Source organism: Asparagus officinalis, chromosome 2 (assembly GCF_001876935.1).
Source record: "Asparagus officinalis chromosome 2, Aspof.V1, whole genome shotgun sequence".
NCBI classification, from domain to species: domain Eukaryota; kingdom Viridiplantae; phylum Streptophyta; class Magnoliopsida; order Asparagales; family Asparagaceae; genus Asparagus; species Asparagus officinalis.
In genome coordinates this window covers 29,021,923-29,037,115 of record NC_033795.1, presented here as the reverse complement: position 1 = coordinate 29,037,115, position 15,193 = coordinate 29,021,923, and the positions used below count along the sequence as shown (strand labels likewise).

At 37.6% G+C, this 15,193-nt stretch overlaps 1 protein-coding gene across 5 annotated transcripts in view; it reads right to left on the bottom strand.

Annotated features, from left to right (window-relative positions):
- LOC109830602 (recQ-mediated genome instability protein 1) overlaps nt 1-14,249 on the bottom strand; it is a 41,827-nt gene extending 27,578 nt beyond the window's left edge. For all 5 annotated transcript variants that reach the window (XM_020397907.1, XM_020397909.1, XM_020397911.1 and 2 more), the window contains exons 1-4: nt 13,534-14,249; nt 11,964-12,134; nt 10,110-10,255; nt 8,852-8,994 (exon numbers count right to left, since the gene is read on the bottom strand). In XM_020397907.1, coding sequence (XP_020253496.1) covers nt 8,852-8,994; nt 10,110-10,255; nt 11,964-12,134; nt 13,534-14,082 — 1,009 coding nt within the window. In that variant the 5' untranslated portion in view covers nt 14,083-14,249. The remainder of the gene's footprint in view (nt 1-8,851; nt 8,995-10,109; nt 10,256-11,963; nt 12,135-13,533) is intronic.

Here is a 15,193-nt window from a genome sequence, read left to right as displayed (position 1 = left end):
TATATATATATATATATATATATATATATATATATATAAATTAATTATTCAAAGTTAGGAGTTAATTGTAATTTGCTCTAGTTAGTATTTTATTTAGTTAAGGAAGATCCTGCGTGATCCTCTTCATGATTCTTTCCTATTTTGTGGGAACATAATCAATTAGTTCCTTTTCTGTTTTTATTCCTTAGTTAACAGTATATATGTAATATATGTAATTCTTTCCTCAGAATAAAAACAAGAAAGAATTTCTCAATTTCTTTATGGTATCAAAGCACATTCTCTGAACCCTAGCAGTGTCGCCCACCCTATTCTCTCTACCACCTCTTCTTCTGACTGAATCCTTCCCACTCTTCACCTCTCATTGTATCTAAGATGGCAAAATATGGAATGACCTCTTCTCAAACGTCCATCACGTCGTCTGATACTACATCACCACCGGGAGGAAATATGGAAACCGCACATCTTGGTGGATCTAATTCTTCGCCTATTATGATCACTAGTCATAAACTGAATGGCCACAACTTTCTTTAGTGGTCTCAATCAGTTATGATGTTCATTTATGGAAAGGGCATAGATGATTATCTCACGGGTGAGGCAAGTATACCTGCTACATCAGATCCTGGCTATAGGAAATGGAAAACAAAAAATAATATGATCATGTCATGGCTCATCAATTCCATGAACAATGACATTAGTGAGAATTTTCTATTATTCGGGACTGCAAAGGAGATTTGGGACGCAGCATGAGAGACTTACTCAAGCTCCGAAACACCTTGGAGTTATTTCAGATTGAAACACTGCTACACAACTTCCGTCAAGGAGACCAGTCAGTTACACAATACTTCAGTACCATCAACAGGCATTGGCAGCAGCTTGACCGCTTTAAAACCCATCCATGGAAGTGCTCTGAAGATACAACACTGTACAAGAAAATTGTAGAACAGAAGAGAACATTCAAATTTCTTCTAGGACTTAATAAAGACCTAGATCAAGTTTGAAGCCTTATCATAGGCACAAAACCTCTATCAAACCTTCGTGGGGCATTCTCTGAGGTTAGACGCGAAGAAAATAGAAAAAAAGTGATGATGGGGCCATCAGAATCAACACTAGATGCATCTGCTCTTGCTGCTCGTGGATCCAATAACACAATCCTGAGTGAGACTCGGAAAAAAGGGGAGAGACCTTGGTGCGATCACTGTCATATACTCGCCCACTAAAAGGAGACATGTTGGAAGATTCATGGCAAACCTGCTGACGGGAAACCGAATCCCAAGAATGACCGAGATAGTCATGCACATGTGGCATCCAGCACAACTATGCAGACCTCATATGTACCTAGTCCATTCAACAAGGAACAAGTAGACATTCTTCAACAATTGTTCACTCAAGCAACACTGAATTCTTCTAATGCATGGACTAGTTTGATGGCTCAGAAGGATTCTCATTCTGCTTTCACAGCCACTAAAGGAGTCAGCAAACCCTTAATTGTTGATACCGGAGCCTCAGACCATATGACAGGAGATGCCTCACTGTTCCAGGATTATAGAACCAACAACGACAACTCCTCGGTGCGAATTGTTGATGGCTCACACTCCAAAATCACAGGAATAGGTTCTATACAACTCTCAAAAGAGTTGCATCTCACCTATGTACTTCATGTGCCTGGCTTAGATTGCAATTTACTCTCAATAAGCAAGTTGACTCGTGATCTCAACTGTATATTAAATTCTATCCAAATTTGTGTATTTTGCAGAACTTGGATTCGGAGAAGATGATTGGCAGTGCTGACCTATGTAACGGGCTCTATCTCCTCAAATGTCCTCCTTTCGATTCCTATCCAAGAGAAAAATGTGTCAAAAGTCTCTCAGCTTGTTCTTTTAATACCATTTCCAGTTTGAGTGTCAATAACGTTAGTGAAGTTGTTTTGTTACACTATCGATTGGGTCATCCGAGTTTCATGTATTTTGCTAAACTTTTCCCCAAGTTATTTATCAATAAAAATCCTTCTTTTCATTGTGAAATATGTCAATTTTCTAAACACACTCGACATTTTATACACGTCTTGAATATAAGCCTTCAAACCCGTTTACTTTAACTCACAGTGATGTGTGGGGTCCTTCCCGAATCAAAAATATTTTAGGGGACCGTTGGTTTGTTTCGTTTATTGATGATCATTCACGTCTTACTTGGGTATTTCTTATGAAAGAAAAGTCTAAAGTTGGTCAAATCTTCCAAAGTTTCAATACAATGATTCAAAATTAATTCAAGACCAAAATCCAAGTTCTCAAAACTGACAATGCCAAAGAACATTTCACAGGCAATCTCAACTCATATCTCCTCAACCAAGGTATCATTCACATCAGTTCGTGTGTTGACACCCCTCAACAAAATGAGGTTGCCGAACGCAAAAACAAACATCTCCTCGATGTTGCTCGCTGTCTCATGTTCTCCTCCAATGTCCCAAAATTTTTCTGGGGTGAAGGTATTCTTACCACTACCTATCTCATAAGCATAATGTCGTCTCGAATTCTGGGGTTCCATTGTCCTCATCAAGTATTTCTTGATTTCTTTCCTCACTCCATGTTTGTTTCTCCTGATTTGCCTCCAAAAATATTTGGTTGTACTTCCTTTGTGCATATCCACTCACAACACAGAAGCAAACTCGATCCTAGGGCTCTAAAATGTATTTTCTTAGGATATACTCTTCATCAAAAAGGTTACAAATGCTACTCCCCACATACAAGAAAGCTATATATATCCATGGATGTCACATTCTTCGAAAAACTACCCTTCTATCCCAAACCTGCAATTCAGGGGGAGAGTGAGTGTGAATGTAAGTTTTAGAAAAATTTATTAGAGCCCTCACAGCATTCACCAAATTCTACAAATCAGCCCCAAGAGCAACAGACAGAACCTCCTTCCAATACCTCTCAGTCACCTCGTTTGCAATCATCAATTGAGCCTTTAGAGTCCTCTCCAGCACAAATCACACCTCAAATTCCACCTCAAATTCCCATTGTTCCTCAGCTTGCTCATGAAAATCTGAAGGTCTACCGAAGGAGACACACTAAACAGGAAATAGAGCAAGAAACACAACCACCAATCCAAAATTCGAAACCGGATTCAAGTCCTCCTGAAGACACTACATGTACGGATAGTGTTGTCCCTGATGAGCCTATGATTCCATTCATTCATGACTTGAACAAGTCTAATGCAGAAAGGAAAGGAGTACGAAAGTGCATTAGTCATCCAATTGCTAATTATATTTCATATGATGGCTTATCTTCATCATATAAAGCATTTATTTCTTCCTTGGACAGTATACAGGTTCCTAACAATATACAGGAAGCTCTCAATCATCCGGGTTGGAAGAAAGTTGTTCAAGAGAAAATAGATGCCCTCAAGAAGAATGGAACATGGATTCTTAGTGACCTTCCAGTAGGAGAACGGCTAGTTAGGTGCAAGTGGATATTCACAGTCAAGTATAAGACAGATGGGAGTGTAGAGAGACTCAAAGCTCGGCTTGTAGCTAAAGGATTCACACAATCATATGGGATTGACTACCAAGAAACCTTCGCTCAAGTGGCAAAACTCAACATCATTAGAATTCTACTCTCTTTGGCTGTCAATCATGATTGGAATTTAAACCAATTGGATATAAAAAATGCATTTCCCAATGGAGATCTAGAAGAAGAGGTACACATGGAAATTCCCCCAGGACTTGAATGGAATCTCACCGGAAACAAGGTGTGCCAGCTTAAAAAGTTGTTGTATGGTCTAAAACAATCTCCTCGAGCATGGTTTGACAAGTTTGCAAAGGCTATTATGAGGTTCGGCTATGTTCAGTGTCAGGCAGACCATACATTATTCATTCGGACGTCACCAACTAGGAAGATTGCACTCTTGATAGTATATGTTGATGACAGTATACTTTCGGGAGATGATGAGGAAGAATAACACAGATTGAAGGATCGCCTAGCCCAAGAGTTTGAAGTCAAAGATTTGGAGTCTCAAATACTTCCTTGGGATGGAGGTGGCTAGATCTCGAAATGGGATTGTTGTTTCCCAACGAAAGTACACTCTGGACTTACTGAAGGAGACTGGTATGATCGGGTGCAAACTTGTTGATACACCGATGGATCCCTACAAGAAGATTGGCTTAGAAAAAGATAGCACTCCAGTCGATAGGGGGAAATATCAGAGGCTAGTTGGAAGACTGATATACCTCACACATACTCGACCTGATCTTGGCTTTACTGCTAGCGTTGTCAGCTAACTCATGCACAGTCCAACAGACGAGCACATGAATGCAGCCTACAGAATACTGAAATATCTGAAAATAAATCCTGAGAAGGGATTATTTTTCAAGAAGTCAAAAAATCGAAGCATTGAAATTTATTCAAATGCTGATTGGGCTGGAGACATTTCAGATAGGAGATCTACTTCAGCTTATTGTTCCTTTGTCTAGGGAAACTTAGTGACTTGAAGAAGTAAGAAGCAATCAGTTGTTGCTAGGAGCAGTGTGGAGGCAGAATTCAGAGCGTTAGCTCATGGAATTTGCGAAGCAATCTGGATAAGAAGACTTCTTAGTGAACTTGGTATGAGCAATCCTTCATACATTCAAATGATGTGTGATAATCAAGCTGCAATTAGCATTGCTAAGAACCCAGTTCATCATGATCGTACCAACCACGTCAAGATTGTTAGACACTTCATCTCCGAGAAGATCACTAGTGCAGTCGTGCAACTGAATTACACTCCTACGCACCAACAGATCGCAGACATCCTCACCAAAGCATTGCCACTACCTAACTTTGAAGATTTGAGTAGCAAGCTAGGGTTGTATGATTTATATACACCAGCTTGAGGGGGAGTGTTGAAATTAGTTATTCAAAGTTATGAGTTAATTGTAATTTGCTTTAGTTAGTATTTTATTTAGTAGAGGGAAGATCATGCGTGATCCTCTTCATGATTCTTTCCTATTTTGTGGGAACAGAATCAATTAGTTACTTTTCTGTTTTTATTCCTTAGTTAACAGTATATATGTAATTCTTTCCTCAGAATAAAAACAAGAAAGAATTTCTCAATTTCTTATATATATATATATATATAGATATATTTATTATCAGATGATAGAAAGTTTGTGGACAAATATCCTCTGTCCACTAAGTTGATCATATAGTCACCACCCCCCCCCCCCCTTTCCCCGCCCGTCTCTCTCTCTCTCTCTATCTATATATATAATAGAAGAGAGAAGAGAGTGAATCTATGTCAACTTAAGTGGACAAGAGGATTTGTCCACCAAACTTCTATCCACATATATATATATATTAATATATATATATATAATAATATATATATATATATATTAGTATATATAATAGAATATATATATATAAGAGAAGAGAGAGAGAGAGAAATGGGTATGCTGTACCAAAGCATAAAAAATTATGTTTGGTAATGAAGTGGCAATAATCCCCTCCACTCATCATATCCACATCACTCCTCACACTCATTCACAATCGTGGTCCATATTTGAATGAGTGAGGGAATTGTGCCACCCCATACAAGCACAAAATTGTGCTTGTACCAGACATCCCAATATATATAATATGATAATATATACATATATATATATATATATATATATAGTTATATATATATATGGAATTGCCACGTCACACCAACACAAAATTTGTGCTTGGTACCTAAACATCACCCATACTATTTTACATCAGCTATCAACGCCAAAATTTTGCTTTCACCTCACTACCAAGCACAAAATTGGATTGGTACAAACATACCCATATTTCAACACACACACACATCAACATTAGTCACACACATACATATATATATAATATATATATATATTTATAATATATATATATATATATATATATATATAATTATAAAGCATCTTCATATCTTGCATGGATCCCTAGGGAAACATCAAATGAGATAGAAACTTGGTGGATAGTCCACTTAAAGTGACAATAGAATTCTCCTCTCCTTCGCTTCTCTCATCCTCTCTCTCTATAATATATATACTTATATATATATAAAAAATTTGTCTTTTATCAAATGAATGACTTTTGTCCTACATATTATATTAGGTTTCCTATGATAACTATCTGAGGTAGGATATTTCTGATTTTAAGAAAGTTTTCTAGTTCAGCATATAGTCTACATATAAAAAAAATTATATTGCTTTTTAAAAGTGTTTTGGTAAGAAAATTTTAAATATTTATTTATATATAAAGCCTTTATTTAGACTACAACGATAAGTGAATATCCTTAATTAAAATTTCTTATATTTAAAAGTGTTTTGGTAAGAAAAATTTTATATTACTTTTAAAAGTGTTTTGGTAAGAAGAATTTAACTATTTATTTATATATAAAGCCGTTATTTAGACTACAACGATAAGTGAATATCCTTAATTAAAATTTCAAATTAAAAATTTTCTAGTTAAGTAGTCTTTAAATAACTCTTTTTTCCTTTGTAACAATATGATTATCAATTATTTAATTTCGGCCTAAAAGTATTTCTTTAGGTATGAAGGGTTCAAATATATTTGAACAATCATCTTAGTTGTCTTTAATTTCTACTTTTTAGTTTCTCTTAAGAAATAAGTATATGACAGGTATATAATATTTTCTGTGGGTACATTCTCATGTCAAAATGCTTGTCCTAGTGGTTAAGAGGCTAGGTTGTTGTGGATTAGGTCTCGGGTTCGAATCCTATGGTCCTCTTTTTTTAGAAAAAAAAATTATTTTGGGGCTGTTGTGAACTCGAACCGGACCAAGTTCGGACCCGATATCAAATACTAGACTCGTTTGGGGCTATAACTCAAATTACAGACACGCTTGGGCTTTTTACTCAACAAAACATCAGATTTGTGGATCTTTAAGCTATCAAACCAAACCCATTTACTTTTTTCGGACACTAAATAATTATGTTATTTATTTATTTTCTTTTTTGGTAAGTGAAGATATGTCATTTGATGATGCGTTTGAATATTTGATGTTATGTTTGATCACCTAGTAATATTTAATAGGGTCGATTGTGCATGAAGACGATAGTGCTACGTTGAGAAAGGGCAGATGGATAGAACCTTTCAACGAGATGGTGCTTTTTTAAATCTCTCAAAATGGAATATGTTCCACGATTGGTTGATGTCAAAGCCACCATATGAATTCATTTTTTCTACCTATGTAATTTGCTCATTACTAAACTTGTTGAAGAGATGAAATAGAACAAAGGTCTATCTTTTTTATTAGAGGTTGAATCAATCATCAGAAGAAGAATTAAGCGTCAAAATATGATTCATAAGCGTGCTATCATAACATGGCTATACCCTCGACATGGATATCACGATGTGAGTTTCTCTTGATTATTATAATTATATAATAGCATCGACTAGACGATGCATCCATTCGATTGGACAAGTTTTTGTCACAATTATTTTTCCATAGTTTTATGAAAGTCGTTCTACGGTAACTCTGTAGTTAGTGAACAATATTTCATGCACAATCACTTAAAATAAATAGATAAACATGGTTTTCATAAAAGAAAATTGGACGGAGAATATAACATGTATATAAGCGGGCTCATGTACATTCTTGATATACAAAGGTATATATAAGGGCCAACGTCCAATACTGGACTTGAAGCTGTGTTCCTGTGATGATTTATGGGAACCCGATTTATATACATGAAATAGTTCTCCCCTAATTCAAACAACTGCTAAAATAATAATAATTTGTTTGTGTGCGTTGTGATGGACTTTATCTTGACATCATTTAATTTAGAATTTTAGCTTTTCTTTATATCTGCCACATACACTTACACGTGCACCATTTCTTCATTTTACATACTTGTTGGGAGGTTTCTGACTCCCTTTGGGTTTGCATACCCCAGACTCGGAGATTGTTCTTTCTTCACAAAATCGAGAGTATTTTGAGGATCAGGCCTAACGGTAGTGATCATCTTTTTATCCTATCAGCTCTTCAGCTTCAGTTGTTTAGATAGTTATTTAATTTAGACTTTTCCTTGAGCCATATGTGGCTTCTAGACCATGATGTATTTTTTCTCTTACTTTTTTCAATGTAGACTTGTAGCTAAACTCTGCCTTTTAGGAGATTTCTTTATCTATATTTCTTGTTGTCTTAGTTACATGCTCTGTTGTATATGTATCTTAGGCTAATATATATAATAGTATTATTTAATTAATATATATATATAGAGAGAGAGAGAGAGAGAGACAAGAGAGACAGAGAGACAGAGAGAGAGATTTAATGGGTATGCATATGTCATATAGAGGAATTCTCTCATATACAATTGATGTGGGCACAATCTCACGCAAGTGTATTTATGAGGCATTCCTCTCACTACTTTTTATTCACTTGGTGAAGCATTGNGCGGGACGTGACACCAATAAAGCATAAAAGTATTTTTTTTCAATCATCACTTAGCAGATGACAACATCCTAATTCTAATGATGCAGAAGATTTGCCAGCAGAAGGACATCATTATGCAATTATGTAAACTACGTGGTATATGTGGAAAAATAAAGGAATAATGGACTGTGTTATGGATAATATACATTACCGCCACCAGTACATAACATGTATGATACATGTGTATATATAATGGCTGACTGGTTAAGATCAGTTAAGATGCAGGTCCCCAGAAATACTTTAAGAGGGTTACCCTACTTTTGTGAGGCTGGTTTCATGTTGCTAGGGGCCANCATCAATACTTGTGGGCAACAAAATTACTGAGTGAATAAAGGAATGAAGGTACTTTGCAAAATACTATTTTCAGAACATAATACAATATATGTCTTACCTTGAGCTGTTGTCTGTGGGTTATTTGAATTCAGTGGCACTGCAAAATTCAGTTGCCCAGCACCACTATCAGCAGTGGCAGATGGCCAAGCTGCAAGAGATGCTCTTTGGGCCAAAGGAACTGCTTCATTGCCTTGCTTCCTTCTGCATATCGAAGTAAGGACTTAATTGACGAATTATAATCCGGATGAAACATGTAGGTATCAGGAAAATACAGAAATGGGGTGTAAAATAATACACGTCTTCAATGTAGTTGACCCTTTTTTTCGTCAGCAGATATTATCCATTTGAGTTACTGGGATTATAATCAGAACTTCAACAAATTTCTGGAAGTTGCAACAGATCAAATAGAAAAGAATAACGTCCAAGCTTAGAGTCAGTGAATCAACCATAGAATCCTTCTGGTGAGAGAATAAATTGATTTCTAGGTATCCCACTTACATACAAGAAAAAAATAAGTCCCAAAAAAAGCCTTTGTCACCGCAATTTAGTTAACTCCAAAAAACCAATACTAGCAAGAATCAAGAGCAGTATAGAACTTTTCAATACTCTCAACACCAATTGTCGACACAATTATTTTCAATGGAAAAAAATATGGCAATATCAAGATAAATCGTGGTTCCTGGGCTTTACATAAACCTGTCAAAACTGTATGAAAAATCATTTCCTAAAAAGGACTACCGAATAGTACGGTTGATTTTGTTTTTGTCCTCGGGGGAAAAGAAAAGAAGCCAACTTTTGAAATTTTCATATTAGTTATCTGAGAAGATAACCTTCGAAAGTAACATAAACAAAGTTAACAACAACAAACTATATGTACTTTGCACCCATAATATATGAGGTTAATTGCCTGAAAAAACTGATAAATGCTCTGCAACATTATGTCAATCACTTTTAGATAATCACCACAACCTTTTGCCATCACAATGATGTTAATTTGGAAAACAGCATACAAAAAATTAGATAACATTTTAGAACTAGCTATGGTGATAACCTTAAAGTAGATACAAATAATGGTGAAGTAAACTACATGAGATGGGCTTGAAGTAAATCTTATAAGGCCAACTACTTTCATCATGCAATTTTAAGATTCATGAAGCAACTCTCTAACATTCTCTTCGACGAGCAAAGAATCTAAAGAAGGTGAAAAATGATAGGTTTTCTATCAGGAGTGACAAGCTTTTCAAGGTGCAGATAGAAAAAGGCAAATGTAATGGGTTCCTGTTCCAGTACTTAAATAAAAACATGGCTAAAAGTACCTTTTGCCTCGTGGTGGCTTATCTATTTCATGAACAAGCCTCTCACGTGCTGCTTCTAAATCTTCAACAAGCCCTCCAAGAACCTCCAAAACTTCTGGGACAAGCATTAAAAGTCCTCTCCGTATATGTATGTTACGAACAATTATCTACAGTAGATTATAGAAGATCTAGGCACTCAGTCTAACATATAAAGAACATGGTGGGTTCAATTGATTTATTAGTTAGATATTCATACAAGAAGTAGATGTAGAGATAACAAATTCAACTTTTTGTTAAAACAAATATTTAAGTATGATATAATATATCTCTAAGAATATACTTTTAAGTCTTTCAAGTTTGAACTCATATCAAACTTTCTAATAAAAATAATAAAATACAAAAAAATACAATTTGTAATTGTTTAGATAAGTAATCAAGGAAAGGAAAAGCATATATGTCGGTTCTACTGAAATTCTTCGTAATTCAAAAGTACTCATACCTATTAAGACCATATAATCCAAATATAGACTACTAACAAATTGAATCAGCAACTACAATTTTATGGGGAAAAAATTCAAGAAAATAGGTGCAAGGAACTACTACAAATACCATACTAATATAATAAGAAATAAATTATTTACTAACATAATACATTTTAATTAAGATTGAGCTCCTTATAAGACCTTCTGACTATACTGTATTATTACTCTAGATTTATGCTAAGATTCTTCTTGTCCTACAGATTTCATCAGTCCAAATAATTGGCCGGTAGAATAGCAATTCTTGGTTCAAACTTCAAATGATAAGAAATACAATCCCCAAATCCTATAGACAGAAAAAAAAAGTTCAAAACCCTGGTTCAAAACCCAAAGCGTTGTTTTCAGTGGGTCCATAGTTCTTCTAGTTCAAGATTTGGTCATTATCCAACTTATAACCTCTGTCATAATCAAACATATGTGGTAACCATATCCTATACAAAGCTAAATTATTTAAAGCCTGAGAAATGTATTTCACTGCAAGTCTGCATCCCATCACATGATGTAAAATGATCAAAGAAAATTGCTTCCTTGTGCTTTGAAGCAAATGGTCAATTTTGCATTTTCAAAATTCGGACGAATGTATTATAACAAGCTAAAATATTTGAACTTTCAATTCATAAAAAGAATATTTGTCCGTGGAACACGCACGCGCGCGCACCTGTGTATGTGTGTCTGCACATGTGTGTGTGGGTGTTTGTCTGTATGTGTATGTCTATGTGTGAGTGTATGTGTGTACCTAGAGTTGTTACAATCCACACGAGGATAAAAGCTCTTGTCCAGCTAATTTTTTATCCATTGATTTTGCTTTGAGATTTGCTATAAGTGTGTGATATACATCAAGGCACACATCTCAAATATATCATTGAGGCATATCATGAATATCAGAGCAAAATCAATGGATGAAAAGTTAGACGGACAAGGGTCCTATCCACTTAAATGGACTGTAGGCTTTAGCTCAACTCGATGCATATATACAGAGTGATAGATAAGTAACCTTGGTACCAAGGACAAAGTTGGTTCCTGGTAGTGAGGTTGGCAACATCTCACTCACTCATCTAATAAGGTTAGTCCGTTATTGGGATGGAAAGATAGATGGGTGGCTAAGGTACAGCCACCTCACTAGTAGGGACAAAATTTTATCATTGATACCAACGATACTCATTTTATATATAGCAATAGAAACAAGTTTCATGCACTAAACATTTTCTAGCAAAAGAGAAAACAGGGAAACCCAAAATATAACAACCTTTGAGGTTAATGTCTACAACAGATAAGAAGTATGAAAGTTTATACGTTAAATCAAAACCTGTTACAATCTAAAAAATTCAAAATTCACCTTTAGTCCGGCAGGTCCAATGACATCTAGATCTTTGATTGGCCTGTATTCCATGCCAAACACCCGTTGAATACCATCTGTTAACGAGAGTTTTAAGCACCTCTTAGTTCCAGCATGTGCCCTGTGATACCTTTCTCGGAGAGGTACAGCTATATTGATTACTTCATCAATCTATAGAACAGTAACCAAAGACAGGTGAATAAAATATGATACTGTTCAGGCTTGCAATAGCTAGAATAAAGAAAACAAAAACTGAAAACCAACTGACATAAACAAAAGATTAGATGCATAATTTGTTAGTCTAAGTTGCAAGATTAATTACGTTCTTTTAATTGTTCCCGAATAGAATAAATTTTCTTCAAGAACAACTGATTACTCATGTCTTTATGCAAGCGAAAGGAAATAAAAGCACTTTGGAGAAAGGTGATATTTTATCATGTCTCAATAGCTGCAGTCAAAGGAAGATTTCAACCAAATGCACTGAATAACAACTCCACACTGAGCCGGTGTGTCAACCACAATGGGTTCAACTGACGTCCAAGGATACTATCTCCATCGTGAATCGTGATAAGATCTATCAGAAATTTGGACATTAAAAGTGATAATCTGAAATCAATTTTATAAGATGATATCGAACTCCACAGAACAAATAATAATAAGATAGGGGCTTCCACTGGGACCCATAAACCAGGCTATTCTTGCTAGAAATTGTCCCACTCGAGATGATTTAAGGGTTGAAATTTGAGATAATATTGCAAAATAGGTGAATCCCAGTTGGTCTAAACTCCTCAAGCCTACGAGACCTCTATTGGAGCTCAAACTAGCCACGGTCCACCAGCATTCTTTGTACCCATGTCTACGCATCATATCATGCACATAATATGCATACCCTTAAGTTCCAAATTTGACAGGATTGCCTACCGATTCCAGTGCTTACTCAAGTGCAACAAATAGCAAGAAATGCTTGTAAGTGTATGGTGAAGTGTAAGAAAGAAACCCTAATTGAGAATGATTTCTCCTCCACAAGTCTTGAAAAATCCAGTCACTTTTTATTTGTTTTTTGCCCTGTAACATATATAATGCTAGCCAATAGGAAAATAAGTATCGTCAAGGACTTAAGGACAATTGAAGCCAATAACAGCAACAAAACCTTTATCCCAAACTTTCAAGGTCAGCTATATGAATCCTATTCTTCTGCTTAATTTTGTTAGTTTGGCTAAATGAATCCTACTCTTCCACTCAATTTTGATAGGGACAGCTATATGAATCTTACTAGTCCACTCAGTTCAGCTGGGACTTGGGAGCTGTCACCTCTGCTATGTTGTTTATTATCACATACTTCTCAACAGAACTGAAGTCAGCTAAATGGAAATGAAGTGCCCTTCTTAAATGACAAAACTATCAAAAATGGATTCTTTTTTTACCCAAAGCACAGAAGGAAAGAAACTATGCAACGAAATGCAAACAGTGTACCAGTCCAGGCAAAAAGTTTCATCAATGAATCCTACCCAACAATTTTAAAGATGTAAAAAGAACAAAAATTTTAAAAAACAGAAAATTAAACTCATACCTGGAGAACGAAGGGCCCCTCAAGCTCGACCTTATGCATTCCACTCACATTCGCCGGCAAAATCCCAGCACCACAATAACTCATATCCGAAAACAAAAACTGCTCAAAGCAAAGCTTCGCCTTTTCACTAACCCCCATCCTCTCAAATCCCAACCCGGACCTATCCAACCCACTAACACAAGACTCCAGCCATTCTCTCCTCAATCTCAGCCCTAATCTCTGAAGCAGCTCGTCAATCGGATCGACACTAGGGTTAGGGTTAGGGTTAGGGTTAGGATTCGGATTCGGGCTAAGGTTAGGGTCAGGATTCGGGCTAGGATTAGGGGAATTGAGGCTAGGGTTAGGGCTTGGAGGAGAGGGATCGGAGAAGGCGTCGGGTACGTCTGCAAACTCGGCGTCTTCGTCGTCGGAGATCTCGAGAGGAGGGGAAGGAGGAGGAGATGAGGGGTTAGGGTAAGGGCTAGGGTTAGGGTTTAGGGTTTGGGGATTTGGAGTTTCTTCGTCTTCGTCGGATGAGCTTGGGAGCCTGAGATTTCTTCTTCTTGCCATTGATCTTCGCTCTACTCACGCTGAGTTCCAAAAGATTTTGGCCTTTTTAAGTTTCCCTCTTGATTTTGGAGCGTCTCGCTAGGGTTTTTTTAACATTTTTGTAGGCGGGAAGAAGGTGGGTGTTCAACTTTGTGTCGTCTCTGTTATTTCAGCGTCAAGGCGGAAGAAAAAAGGGCTAAGTTTTGCTCAATTTTTATTGGATTAAACTAGTTTTAGTTCGGACAAGTTTAGAATGAAACTGGGCCATCAAGTTTTTTTATTGACGGTCAAACACATCTCAAAATTAAGCGTTTGGTAACAATGACGTTTTTATCGGTTTCGTTTTTTTTTTTTTCAAAAAAAATAATGAAACGTGTTTGTCAACCGGGGCGATTTTTTAACTTGACCTTTTACAAAATCCAAAAAATTAACGTTTTTCTTAAAACACCAAAAAGGTGTTTTGAGATTCCGTTTTTTCATCTAAGCCACCGTCCGTCCGCCGCCCGCTCGCCGCCGAACTCGTCGCGGCGTTCACAGGCGCCCACCGCCAACCCGCCGCTGAGGCCAAACAGCCCACGCCTGTCGCCGCCCTACGATCAACGTCCGTCGTCTCATGCCTCCCGCCGTGCCCGTCGGCCCGTCCACCACCACGGCATGCTGCGGCCCGCCCTGTCCCGCGCAGCGCCCGCCGCTGCTCGTCGGCCGTGGCCGCTGGCACGGCCGCCACCACCTGCCGCTGTTGCCAACCGCCACCGCCACGCTAGCGCCGCCGCGGGCCGCCGCCGCCCGCGCGTGCCCGTTAGAGCAACTCCGCTCGCCGCCCGTCGGCTGCCGTCGCCGTCCGCCGCCCGCAATCACCGCCCATCGCTGCCTGCAGCCCCTCTCTGGTGTCGCTCCGCGCCCGTCGATACGACAGGTTCATCGGTTGGTCGGTTCCGCAAGGCCATCCGCCGCCTGCGCGCGCCCGCAAGGGGCGCACTGTCCCCTGCCGGCTCGCCGCCGTTGGTCGTCCCGAGTCGTCGATGGTTCCGCCGCCGCAGACGGCGGGCCGCCGCCCTTCCGCCGCCGCCGCTATATAAATAATAACTATAAATAGTGTTTTGAAAACACGTTTGAAAAATAAACACCATGG